Here is a 14,512-nt window from a genome sequence, read left to right as displayed (position 1 = left end):
ATTTAGTAAACTCCTAAGTCTCATAAGTAAAAAAAGGTTTAGGTCAACAATCTGGCGCTCCAATAGTTTAATTCTTTATTTGTTCTCTAGTACACAAATATTTCTCTCTTAAAAAATACAAATAATCGACTGTGTTTTTTACCATGTTTCCTTTTTTTCTGATGATCAGTCATGTAAAAATGATTTACCAAATAATACAAATACTCAACTAACCCAAGATTTCATGATTATGGAAAGGGAAGAGCAGATAGTGGGCAGCAGAAGTCCCCGGTATGCTTATTTTAGCAAAGAATAATGATAAATTTAGTTTTTTAACTCATATAATTATTTCCCCCCAAAAACTGACCAGCAGCCAGCTGCTGCAATTACACACAATGTTGCCACATGTTATCTTGGGTAGCTTTAAAATTAGAGCCTATTTATGTTATGAGCATTTTATTTTATTTTTTAAAGGTGCAGGAATGTAGAGTACTGACAGCTCATGTTAATTAATGGGCTCATTCATATCTAATGCATTTCCACATTTGTGTTTAAAACTGGAAAGCTTTTTTTTCTCAAGTTTTACTAATTTTTACATTATAGTGTATTGTAATGCAACCAGAAATTAGCATATTGTTTCTCATACAATTGCATGTGATGCTCAGAAGAATGTATGCATAACAGCATGTGCTTCTGCAATTGATTAGCGTCCTTTCACACTGATACAATGCATTGTAATGGACTCTGCTTTACGCATTGTAGCATGTTGTTATTGAATGTCTAGGATCATTTCACAACCCATCATAATTCTGTTGTCACAACACAGAACATGCAGTTCATTTTTAAAGATGCACATGTTGATGCCCACAATGTTTGTCAATCAAGGTGCATATTTGTCATATAAGGCTTCTTTGCCTGGGTTACATAGCATGCCACTGCAAATGTTATGTTTGGTTGCATCATGTACACATTATAACACAATGCAATGCAAAGCAATGGGAAAAAGCCTTTAAGTTTGCTTCCACTCAATAGATTCATTGTAAGTGCTGTAAATGAGTGAAAATGTCTCTTCCCCTGTGCAGATACTTAATTAGACCTTCAGGAAAATGGGAGTTTCTAGACATGCTCTTAGTAATTGTATTCTTAGCTTATTCTCATTAACAGTATGTAGTAAAATATGACAAATCTGATTTTGGATTCCTCATGGAAGAGTCTCAGATTTTTGTTTATTTTCAAAAGGACTTTCTGAATGGCTTTTGTTCATTTCAGCTGTTGTTCATAGTGTGCTAACTAGTAGGGAGGTTGGTCAACATCTTGTATAGTTCCTTTCCAGGGAGTGCACAATATTGAGATTCCCTCATAAGGTGACGGACTAGTCAAAAACCAGTCAGATTTGCCAGATGTCTATTATTTAGATTATTATTTGGATTTATAGTCCATTTAATATTGATCCTTTAAGTGATAAAAAACTGAAAGGAAAATGTACTTTCTAATAACACAAAAATGCATAAAGTTCAGTACAGCCATATAAATGTTTATGGTATTTTTTTTTGTTTTGTTACCATTGATGGCATTGCCCTTTAAATGCAGGTAATGTTGTGCACAATGCAAAGAAGGAAACAGACATGGAAATTAAAATGTATATATGTTGAAAAGGAAAATAAAATGTTACATTTTATTTATAATAATGAAGACCAAAACATGCACCTTATGTGCTCAATTTTCCGTTCTCCAACGCAATGCCTTTGACTGGTTAACTTTCCGTATCTCCTTGTGTCAGTAGAAATTTGCATTCCATGACAATTTTTGGCACATTGATTCAAATAAGAAATATTGAGCAAGAAATTCTCCCACAACAATACAAAGCTCCATCAACCCAAGAAGTGGAAGATGAGTTTGCAAATTAAAGTCACCAGGTACCACATTATTAGCTGGCTTTACTAATTAACAAACTAACATCTAATTGTTCAGCAGCTGGTAGCTTTCATTTGCTAGTTTGCTGCACTTCGAGGGACAGTGGAGATTTACAATAAGAATTTTCTGCTAGCCACTATTTATGGGCCTGGATTTAAAAGTGCATCCATAACGCATCAAGCACCAGGTGCTTAGAAGTAGGCCTTCTCCTGCTTCTCTTAAAGGAAATATTGAGTTCACCGTGTATACAAATGCCAGACATAATAAACCCATGTCTGTGGTGGATTTTGCATTTTGAAGTTAAAGAAGGATAGCTGTCAGTTTCGGTCACTGTTATCAAATAAACAAGCAAATCAAAATAAAATCAGGCATGCAATATATTGCTCTCACCTCTCTTCGTAGAATGCAGTGCACCATCACAATGACAAATCCTTGCAAAGAATCAAATACTGCAAACAGTATCTGAAACAGTATCGATCTCTTATCTGTCATTGCTAGAACAGCGGACATCCACGTCAAAGCCAGGAGTGGTAGGACAACACAAGAACTCCAAAGGGATGCCCTATGCAGAAAGAAATATTTGTCTGCTGAACCAGATTGTGCTTTGCATGTGTTATTTAACAGAATAGAATTTTAGATAAATAACCAACACCTTCAGTGCTTAGATGACCAACAAATTGTAGGTATACTGTATCACCTAGGCACCTTAGAACTGAAGGGGTTAAAGCAAAAAAACAAAAAACAAATTTAATTAAAGAAGGGTTTATCTTAATGCAACACTGCGATACTGTTGCATGGCTTAAAAAAGGCAAAAGAAATAAAAAACAGAACAGAAAAGAGATTGTATTATTTTTAGAAAAAACACAAATTTAATCAGACTATTTTGAGACATGCACGGTAATAGATTTGTAACAAGAAGATGTAAATGATTTAGACTAACATGGCATTACTGGCGGTGGTGGCTGACAAAGCTGTTGTTGAAACTACTCCACACTTGGCACATTTGAGCGTCAAACCGCTATGAGGCTCACTCATCTGACTGCAAACAAACAGAACACCCACAAAAAGAACAAAGTATTCAATTTTCACTTAAATCATTGCTACTGTAATTTTTTTCTACTGTTTGTTTTTCAATAAGATATCATGCATACGTAACATGATGAATGCATTGATTTGTTTATTAATGGAAGCTTTTGGTAAAATATATATCAAATTGTGACATTAACTACTCATACTATAAGAAGGATCATTTCATTCATGCATGCAGTATATATATATATATATTTTTTTTTTTTCACAAAAGGAGAATTCATCATTTTGCAGGTAAATAAGCAGTTCATACACTGAGCTAAACATAAGCAGGCGCTAAAAAGACATACAGTTACACTATATTCAGGCCAATAAAAAACACTTATTTTAAAAAGTTACAATGGTATTAATATAAGTTCTGTTATTACTGCTAATACTACTGTAACCCAATGATGGGGTGTGCTAGTAACACCATGAAATGTGTACCTCTTCAATTTTTATGATCACGTTGAAACTAAGTCTGAATATAACATTAAATGAGCCTGAATATAGCATTAAATGAATGGAATGATGCGATTTTCTTGTTGAATAGGTCTATATTTTACAAGATGGTGCAGAAGCATCAGTCAATAATAAATATAAAAGTGATTGTTGCATTACTTAGAATAAACAATTACAAATTACAGTGGCTTAAGAGACCATGCCCATGTTGGTGACATAAAATATCCAAACCATAAGCATCTAAAACACTATCCTGATTATATGTTAAAAACATATGAAATTACATAGAATAACGTTTAGCTGGAATTAACCAAATTAATGTAATTGTAAACCTTCCTCATCTTCATTCTTTAATCGTGAGATGGAAAACGTTTCAGAATTTGAAAGGTATTACCTGATCTGAAAGGGATTTGTATCATGCACAGGATCACTCATTTATCACCTAATATAATTTATTTTCAAAATTTCCTTTTTTTAAGGAGCTTCTTCTACATCAAATATTCCACACAAACTAACACCACAGGAAACCTATCCTATGCTATTTCCTGCTGTTATAAATACACATCACAATGATAAAATATACAAACTGACATAATTATTACTTTCATTGTGCATTGCTCATCTCTCATTATAATTCAGAGACTGAAAAAAAAAGCAAAAACATTTACCAAACTGTTGTTCCTAATTAGCACCATGTTTACAGTATGCAAAATAAACAAAACACATGTACCATGTGTCAATACATCTTGAATAGGACGGAATATTCCTGGTGGCTTTTTTAAACAAACCACAGCTATATATATATATATATATATATATATACACACACACACACACACACACACACACACACACACACACCACACACACACACACACACACACACACACACACACACACACACACACACACACACACACACACACACACACACACACACACACACACACACACACACACACACACACACACACACACACACACACACACACACACACACACACACACACACACACACACACACACACACACACACACATATTATATATTTTTTTTTCCCTCCACTTTAGATCACCTCTTTTATAAAGACCACAATCAGCTGTAAAGATCACCCCATTTCTGCCTTTGTATATGATTGCCAAATTTCAGCAGAAATTTGTAATCACCATATTTATAAAGTGGCGATCAGCCTGCTCACCACTTAAAAGATCACCTCATACTATTTGACATTTTAAAACTGTAAAATGCCACACTGCACCAGAGAATAGTGGGGTTTGCTTCATTCTATTAATTTGGTGCAGATTGCTAGTAGTAGTGGTATACAGCTGCAGTATAAGTCAGTGAGCCAAGAACTGCTTCTTTAGTACTTTTTACTGAAAAGAATGGTTGCAACTGGTTGATATAGCTGTGGATGGCAGTTTAGGGTAATTACAGTAAGTAATTACTTTGGGATCAATTTTTGAATGCTCTTTTATGAATTAAATGTTGCAAAGGTGGCAATCAGATATTAAAAACTGTAAAACAATGTTTTGTGCCTTAAACTTTTTTATAATAGATAGGCCTCTAAGAACATTTCTTCTTCATATTACAGCAGCATGGGTCCATAATAAAAGAAACTGAGTGTGAAATTATCTTACCTGCCTGCAATCCAAATCTGTCACCTCTGAAAACAGTTGGCATGTTGTAAAAAGGAAAAATAAGGCAGAGGAGAGCCCAAACTGTTGGCCAGCTAAAATCCTACGTCAACTAAGAATGAGACAACATTTCAATGTGAACGCTACAGCAATTAGGCTCCCTTGTCCCAAATGTTTACAGAGTGGTGTTAAAAAAGGCAAGACAGTACAGTGGTTAACATACCACTAGCCCATTTTCTTGACATGCATTGCTGACATTGAATTCCAAATGAGCATTTCATATTCAAAAAAATTCTCAGTTTTTAGATTTGCTAATTTGGCTGTGTACAATTATTAAAGGATACCCGAAGTGACATGTGACATGATGAGATAGACATGTGTATGTACAGTACCTAGCAAACAAATAACAATGCTGTGTTACTTTTTTTTCTTTCTTTGCCTGAAAGAGTTAAATATGAGGTATGTAAGTGGCTGACGCAGTCCTGACTCAGACAGTAAGTTCCTACAGTGTGACCCTCACTGATAAGAAATTCCCCTTTTTACCTCTTTCTTGCTCTCAGAAGCCATTTTCTGCTAGGAAAGTGTTTTATAGTTGCAATTTCTTCTCAGTGAGGGTCACACTGTAGTCACTTCCTGTCTGAGTCAGGACTGAGTCAGCCACTTACATACCTGATATTTAACTCTTTCAGGCAGAGAAAGAAAAAAAGGAACACAGCATAGTTATTTGTGTGCTAGGCACTGTACATACACATGTCTATCTCATCATGTCACATGTCACTTCAAGTATCCTTTAAATATAGAGTTTACACAAACTGCAAATCAACAATCCCGTCTAGTTTTTATTACCATATTACACCACTGTTTATTACCATATTACACTGGATCTCAAAATGTTTACAAATGGGAGCTCGCCAATGTTAATAACCAGGCTTATTCTGTGTAATGCTCTGCCAAGCCTACACCCCATTATCATTACACTGTGTAAAATCCTAAAATAGAAATCTTCAATTACTTGAAAATTGTTTTGGATGCAAAATGTAAATTATCAATCACATTTTGGCTAAAGGTGGCATGTGTGATTTCAGTGTATATGTAAGTGAAAATGTACACTGAGACTAGCATTTCTCTGGGGTTAAGAGGACAGGTAATGAAGAAATGCTGTATCCATAGCAACAGATGTAAAATTCCGTAAGCAAAAGATTCACATAATTGCAGGCACTGTCTATAGCTGGAGACATCGATAACAGTTTCCAGCATGAAGAAAAAATGCTTAAATGGACTATCTTTATTTTTATACCTCCATAGCACATATTAATAGTAGGATGATATGATGTGCTCTTTGTTTACTAGACCTATACAAGGAAAAAAATATGAATCCGTAGAGCAGCTTGGGTTTTGGGGGAATTGAGTGGTTTCGAACCACTAATGGATTCACATGTGTTTTGGTACATGCAATGCCAATGACATGCAAGCTTTTGGATATCATCTAGTCTCAGAATGAATTTTACATTTTGTGATTGTATGATTTTGTGGAGAATGTGACAATAAGAATGAGACCCTGCAGCACAGAGAACAGCTAAGATACCTTGCAGGGAGACATTGCCACCATAACAACTGCATCATTTTGCTAGTTCCACCACTTACATTCAAAGGCAAATGCATTTTTTCACTAGTATTCTCACTCATATGCATTAGCAGTTCTTCCAATATTATGGTATTGACTTCTTAGTTCTGCAGATGTTAGGTAGGACAACTGCAGATGTTGGTAACAAAGAAAGGCAGGCCAGACACTTTCTCCTTCACTGCTTTATTGATGAGATGCAGTAAACAGGGTGATATATTCATGCTTGGTGCAGAGTATACATCAGTGGTAACAGGTGGAAAGAGGTGGATGGCAGGGAGAGCAGACAGGCACACAGCCGTTTCATACCCAGAGGTGCTTGGTCACTAGAGTTGTCTCGAACCTCCAATTTTAGGTTCGCGAACCTCGAACGCGAACACGTGAAAAATTTTTGCAAACATGCAAACTTTCTAACCGCCATAGACTTCAATGGGCAGGCGAACTTTCAAAACTACAAACACTAATTGTGGCCACTAAAGTGATGGAAAAGATGTTTCAAGGGGTCTAACACCTGTAGGGGGGCATGGCGGAGCGGGATACACACCAAAAGTCCCAGGGAAAAATCCGGATTTTACGAACAGCAGGGTTTAAGGGCAGAAATCACATTTTATTGCTAAATTGGAGGCCTAAAGTGCTTTAAAACATCTTGCATGTGTATACATCAATCAGGTAGTGTAATTAGTGTGCTGCTTCACACTGACAGACTAAAGTCACTGTGTAACGCACCGCAAACAGCTGTTTGTGTAGTGACGTTCGTGCTGGACTGGTGCGCACCATGGCGAGAGTGCAGGCGATGGCAGTTTTCAAGCCCATATAGTCGGGCTGAGGTAGCTGAATGAAAGAACAACAGTGACTGAGTGTCCAGCTGATCGAATTTGGTCAGTCCACAATGAAGCAACAACCTTATTATCTTCTTGGGTCAGGTGTGCCCGCCAACCTCAACACACTGATTTAGCCGGGCGGTCATTGCTGCATTGTGATACGCAAGCCCCTTCACCGCAGCAAGGTAATGATCACAAAGGGAAATTGACACATGTACATGCCTTTTGTTTTGTTATTGCATCCGCAGTGCAGCCAGAAAAATTAGGCAGGCATGTACACGCACCAGAAAAATTATTATAGCAGCCGCTGATAGCAGCGGCCTTAAAAAATCAGGAATCCACCTGGAGTCCTGGACCCTGTTGGTGGTGGCGGAGAAGGCAGTCAAGCAGCCTGCAGAGATGCTGTGTGGGGACCGACTTAGGTTTGGGGCAGGCAGTCACACGCTGTGCAGGCAGAGATGCTGTGTGTAGGGACTTACTTAGTCTTCGAGCAGGCCTGACTGTGCTTTGCATACCAGGCATCCGTTGTCAGATGGACCCTTGACCAATGGTCACATGACTGAGCACCTCCGAGTTTGAAACGGCTGTTGTGCGAAACCGCTGATACAGACAGATGGATAAGATGAAACACTAGGCCCTTATTTAATTCACCTTTTCTCCTAAGTTTTCTCCTAGGTGATATTTTTAAACCTTGTTAATAAAATTATTTTTACGCCATCACAATCACAATCATTTTTAAGCCATCATAATCATAATAATCAATAATAAAAAAATCATAATTACTTTGACAGTACTTTTTTATCTAGTTTTTGGTACTTATTCATGGGCAGAAAAAGCATGTTGAATTAAGGCCTGTGGCTGGACAGAGAATCCTATGGACCCTAACCTATATTAAAACTGACACTGGAACCCATATGTTACTGTGAGACTGACATGACACTTGTGCCCTGAGGTTGAGCGCTATTGAGTGTGCATCAGGGTAAAAAAAAAAAATGTATATATTGAACTGCAAGGGATTAAAGTTCCAGTTTGGAGATGTAAATCAGCTCAATACTAAATAGAATGTAAGTGCAGTAGTTCTATGCAAGCGCATAAAGCTTCTGGCTACGGGGGCACGATGGGTGCTTGTTTGCGGCTGAGCCACATATGCGCGATGATGCATAACTCGGCCAAGCTTTCAGGACGAATTGCAGGAGACAGGAGCCACCTGGGGAGACAGCAAGGGTTCAGCGGCCTCAAGGTGGCTTAAGGAAGCCCCAGGTAAGTATGGTACCTGAGACACGTTTTGCCTGAGGTACACTTTAAGTGAATCAGGCTCATAGCATTGTAGAAGGGTTTTACTGTAGAAGAATGTCAAGTTTTTTTTAACTACATTCAGCATCATATAACACTGTAGACAAACATGTATACTTCCCAACTGCTTTCATGTTCCACCTCTGTTAGAGCTGAATAGCTGACAAGCATAATATAAACTCCGCTGAGTGCTTGTCTAGTTATTCTGACTGGTTCAGCCAGCAATATTCTGGAATCACTTTCCTTTACTTCCTCTTTTGCTTTATCTTACAGTAATCCATGACAGGCTAGAGTGTTTGGTGACATTATACCAGCTTATGTATTCTTGTTTTTCCTGCTTCCTACGCTGCATATTACACAAAAAACAGGTGCTGCCAGGCTGTGCTGATAAAGCATTAAACCCGTCTGACCTGAGCAATACATCATACTCTCACACTCTCACACTTTTTCGGTTTCATTTTTTTGCCCTACTGTCTTTAAGGATGTTGAATTTTAAATATATTTTTGTTAAATAAAGCATTACTGTCTAACAAACTTTAATAGGAAAACTTCAGCCAAACAGTAGAGATGTATGCGTCAGAACTATCTTGCATACTTCTTTGTAAGTCAGCTTATTTACTTTGGTTATTTACTATAGTTACATGCCAGTTTATTATACTAAAATAGGAACAAAGCATATTGGGAACATAGCTTAAAGCAACCCCAAGCTGAAGCCGGGTTTATTATTTAGTTTAAAAGACCACTATCACGAAAATTTGAAATAATTTTAAATACATATAAACAAAAAGTGCATTTCTTCCAGAATAAAATGAGCCATGTATTACTTTTCTCCTATCGTGCTGTCACTTTCAATAGGTACTAAAAATCTGACATTACTAGCCCAGCTCCTGTCCCATAGGGGATTCTCAGGGTTTTCTTTATTTTCAAAAGCAATTAGTGAATGGCAGTTGCTTAGTCCAACTGCAAAAAAAGTGTACAGCAAGCAGGGGGGAGTGGGGGGGGGGGGGGGGGGGCGCTAGACAGCATCTTTATCTAAATCCTTTTTAAGGAGTACCTTTATAAAGAATAAAGGGCATCGGACAATCCCCCATGAAGAGATGGACTAGACCAAAATCAGTAATGTCTACTGCCTAATGAAAGGGACAGCAAGATGGGAGAAAAGTAATGTATGGCTCATTTTACTCTAGAACAAATGTACTTTTTATTTGTATGTGTTTGCATATATTTTAAATTTTACGATTTTGGCGATAGTGGTCCTTTAAAGCAAACCTGTGACATGGGAGGAGGGGGGTTGAGTCAGATACTTACCTTATCTTAGTGAGGGAAGCCCCTGCCATGTTGTGTCTGTGCAGTGTGGCTGTACTCATACACAGACAAGAGAGCAGCCATGTGAACCTCTTCACAAGCTAGAACCATGAGCTTGAGGGGGTATGTAGAAAGCTTCTGGATTATTCAGAGGCTTCCTCTTCTAAGGTTTGTATCTGCCTTGGGGACTTTTGTCCCTACAGGTACACTTTAAGCAGTGCTTGTGTCATGCATGTTGAACAAATAAGCAGAGAAGGAAGGTCATCACAAATGATTTGTACATTTGTTCCAGTGACATTTAGAGGGTCAGCATCAGAGGAATATGGAGGTTGCTGTCTTGACTGCCTATTAATAAGTACCGTTTTTTTTTTTACTGTAATGTTGATCTTTTGACATCTATAGCTTTTGACATCCATTCACCTGGGACATTTAGAGGAGACATAGCATCTGATCCGCATGCCACTTCTAGGTCAGTTATTCACAAATGATTAGGGGCAGAGAATCAACAGTACAACCAAATAAGTAGCATACTTAAAAGAGACAGCAATGACTCCCTGAATATTTCTAATTTAGAAAACACACACAAAATAGTATTTACCCATTTCAGAGAGACCCTTCATTTTATTTCCCTCTATAGGACTAATTCTTACCATTTACTAAATAACTTTGTATCAGCCAAAATAAAACTGTATCATTGTTAACACGGTTGTATTATTGCAACTTCCAAGAGTGCAATTCACATTCATTTGAAAAATGCTTGTTAATAAAATATTAAATCTAAAAACAACAGCATTTTCAAAAGGGCAATTTCACTGAACATGGTTATTACTGAAATACTTTCTTCGGATAATTAGTAAAGTGTTGACCAGAAAATTAGGAGAAAGCTAAACAAAATGAAGCTTTGGTAATTATTGCCCAATGTCGCAATAATATGGTGACCCCTATAAAGGAGAACCTCACATTATTCTGTGCATTCATGGAATTCACTGAACAATCAAGATTAACAGCTTCTCAATGCCTGTAGAGCCTAATTAAAAAAGAAAGGAACAATAAAAATTTGCTTTACGGATAGCCATACAGCTCTAGGTATTCAAAGGTCTTCATGCAAACATGAACTCTGAACTGCAAACTACAGTCTACAATAACTGAAATTACATTAAAATGTTTTTGGCAGATAATATTCGACACGGACTACAGTGCTGCGTGACCTTTCCCATGTGTTGTGTAGTGTAACATCTAGGCCAAACAGTCCTTGAATCTTTAGAAGAAAACAACTCATTTTTACCAATCCTCTATTATAAATTGGTTCTAAAAAAAAACAGGATATATAAAATGTAATTTAATTGTACAAGAGATGAAAGAAAATAAATAAATTACCGATACCACATATAACTAGTAATAAGCAAATCTCAGCAGATGTCCTTTTTTAGTGAACTCATTCAGAGGACGAGATTCACCTTACCTGATGGCCATACAAATTTCACATGAAGTGCATTATTTAAGTTTTTTTTTAGATCTCCAACTAGTTCACCTGCAAAACCTACACACAAATACTAATTAGTGAATTAGTACATCACCAAAGACAAACTAGAATTACCAAATGAGGACAAAAACATCACTAATGTGGATCCTGCACATGATCCTCAGAATTTTTTGAAAATGTGTGAAAGTGGATACAGCTGTATAGTGTACTGGTAAAACTGTTGCCTTTGATGTGGGATCTAAACCCTTTGACAAGGGTTCAAATACCAGCCAAGCCAGTACATAAAACAGTAAGTAATTTTTGGGCAAGGCTCCCTAATGGTCCTGGTCGCCTGTAGAGCGCACCCTTGGTGGCAGCAACTCTGGTGCTTTGAATCTGCCAGTAGAAAAGCATGATATAAATGTTCTGTGTCTTGTCTTCTGTCTACTATACTGTATCTAAAGGTGACATGGGTGAGAAGTAGCAGGAGACATACATTTCCAGGAGTGTTGGTTGCCCCATATAGTGACCTCTTGTATTTCTGAATAACCTTCAGGTTTTTTTTTTAACTATTCATGCAGGAGCATTAAGTTGTATCTGTGAACAGTGTTTATTTATTTTGTTGCCAAGCTCCAGGCACAAATCTAAAAAAACGACTTTCTAAGTGGAGTGTTCAGATGTTACAGTTTTTGTGTGAAGTATAGCTCTAATTACTAATTTAAACATTTTGGTCACCTGACTGAATTAGCTTAGCAGAGGAAAAAAAAGTAGACCATGTGAAGCATGCTGCTGTTTGTTTGACTCTCAATCTCCCATGCTATATTCACACAGACTGCAAGTGGTGCAGAGGATCCTGGACAGGTAGTATGTATCTAAATAACCAAGCAATAAATACACAGGTAATTACAAGCTCTGCCACTGACAGCCTAAATATCAGTTGGAAAATATTTATGCTTCAAGCCAGGCTGCAAGTCAAGATACATGCTTTATGTATCTCAGTAATTCAACAGTTTTATTCTTTTAGCTACTGTTATGTTTGTGCATTTTAGTATTTATCTAGTTATTATTAGATATGGATCTGAAGAACAGCAGCAGAAAAACCTTGGAAACAAATAACTTTGGTGCCTTTTGGGTTTTTATTGATTTAAAGAGACACTGAAGCGAATAAAAATATATGATATAATGAATTGGTTGTGTAGTACAGCTAAAGGTGGCCATATACTGGTCGATTTGCCATCAGATTCGACCAACAGATAGATCCCTCTCTGATTGAATCTGATCAGAGAGGGATTGTATGGCTGCCTTTACTGCAAACAGATTGTGAATCGATTTCAGCATGAAACCAATCACAATCTGTGGTGGTGCTGCCGCTGAACCCCCCCCCCCCCCTGCCCGCATACATTACCTGCTCCGGCCGGCGCGAGTCCCCGCTGTCACTTCTGTCTTCTTCTCTGCTGGGTTCCGGTTCGGCTGGCTTCACTTCTGTCTGTTTGGGGAAGTTTAAACAGGGGAAGTTTAAACAGTACCCTCTACTGTTTAAACTTCCTCCCGGGACAGGAAGAAGTAAAGCCTGCTGGACTCGGAGCCCAGCGCGGAGACGGAGCGGCAGTGACCAGAGAACTCGCACTGGCAGAACAGGTAATGCATTGCCGCTGTATTGCATCGGTCATTGGGCATTCGAATGCCGCTATCGATGTACTCCCGACCCGCCGGCGATCGAGCAAAATCTTCCGCATGGACGGCTCGGCTGAAATCGATGGGAACGATTGATTTCGGACGGAAATCAATAATTTGCTTTCGCGCAACGATTCCACAGTAGATTGTTCACAGTGATCGAATCTGCTGTATATCGGGGGGAAAATTGTTAGGTGTATGGGCCCCTTAACCTCCCTGGCGGTGCATTTGTGTCTAGAATTATGAGTCAAAAGTGGTACATTTTTTTCCTAGAATTTTCGGACTCCAATTCTTAAGTCATAATTTACCAAAATATGACAGAATAAAAGCCTGGTAGACATTCTGCATATAAATAAAAGACTAGAACACACATTTTGTGAATTAATTAAATTTATGAAGACACTTTTGAAACTGTACAAATAAGAGAGTAGTCAAAATCAGGGCAGAGGTCGATGCAGGCGGCAGGCAGAAAGTAGTCAAAATCAGGGCAAAAATCGGTACCAATATGGCAGAAGCACTTAGCTCAGAAGCAGTTGGGAACCAAATGGCTATATTGTTACTATCCTGTGCTTTCAAATAAGCTTTCAAATAAGCGTTTCTGCCATGGCAGTCAGGTGACACAAGGGAGAGATCAAATTACAACTACGTACATGTATGTATGTGTATTTATGTACGTGCATGTATGTACGTGCATGTATGTATGTACGTGCATGTATGTACATGCATGTACATACATGCATGCATGTACGTACATGGTGCATGCATGTACAAACATGCATGCACATGCATACATGTCCAAGCACATGTGTGTGTGTGTATGTGTGTGTGTGTGTGTGTATATGTATATATAGATAGATAGATAGATAGATAGATAGATAGATATAGATATAGATATAGATATAGATATAGATATAGATATAGATATATATATATATACATATATATATATATACAGTATATATATATATATATATATATATATATGAATGTATATATATATATATATATATATATATATATATATAGATAGATAGATAGATAGATAGATATGTATGTATATATAGATATATATGTATGTATATGCACACACACAGTGTATGTATGTATGTATATATATATATATATATATATATATATATATATATATATATATATATATTTACATATTTGCAGACACAAGGCGACTTTCCTTTATTTACGGACCTGAACATCTTCAGGTCCACTTTAAAATGTAACCCCGCCCCCGCCGCATAACGTCACGCCGCCCCGCCACCGACGC

The 14,512-nt window shown here is 37.5% G+C and overlaps 1 protein-coding gene across 5 annotated transcripts in view; it reads right to left on the bottom strand.

Moving 5' to 3' along the window:
• The window catches only part of ADGRB3 (adhesion G protein-coupled receptor B3), a 1,235,185-nt gene that overhangs the window by 95,242 nt on the left and 1,125,431 nt on the right, over positions 1-14,512 (bottom strand). For 4 of the 5 annotated variants that reach the window (XM_068281441.1, XM_068281445.1, XM_068281446.1 and 1 more), the window contains 2 exons: positions 2,834-2,932; positions 2,284-2,455 (listed from right to left, as the gene is read on the bottom strand). In XM_068281441.1, the coding sequence (XP_068137542.1) occupies positions 2,284-2,455; positions 2,834-2,932 (271 nt within the window). The remainder of the gene's footprint in view (positions 1-2,283; positions 2,456-2,833; positions 2,933-14,512) is intronic. The other variant, XM_068281444.1, reaches the window with a different exon arrangement.

Source organism: Hyperolius riggenbachi, chromosome 4, assembly GCF_040937935.1.
Source record: "Hyperolius riggenbachi isolate aHypRig1 chromosome 4, aHypRig1.pri, whole genome shotgun sequence".
NCBI lineage: Eukaryota > Metazoa > Chordata > Amphibia > Anura > Hyperoliidae > Hyperolius > Hyperolius riggenbachi.
Note: the sequence above shows the minus strand (reverse complement) of the source record. Positions and strands in the feature narration are given on the sequence as shown.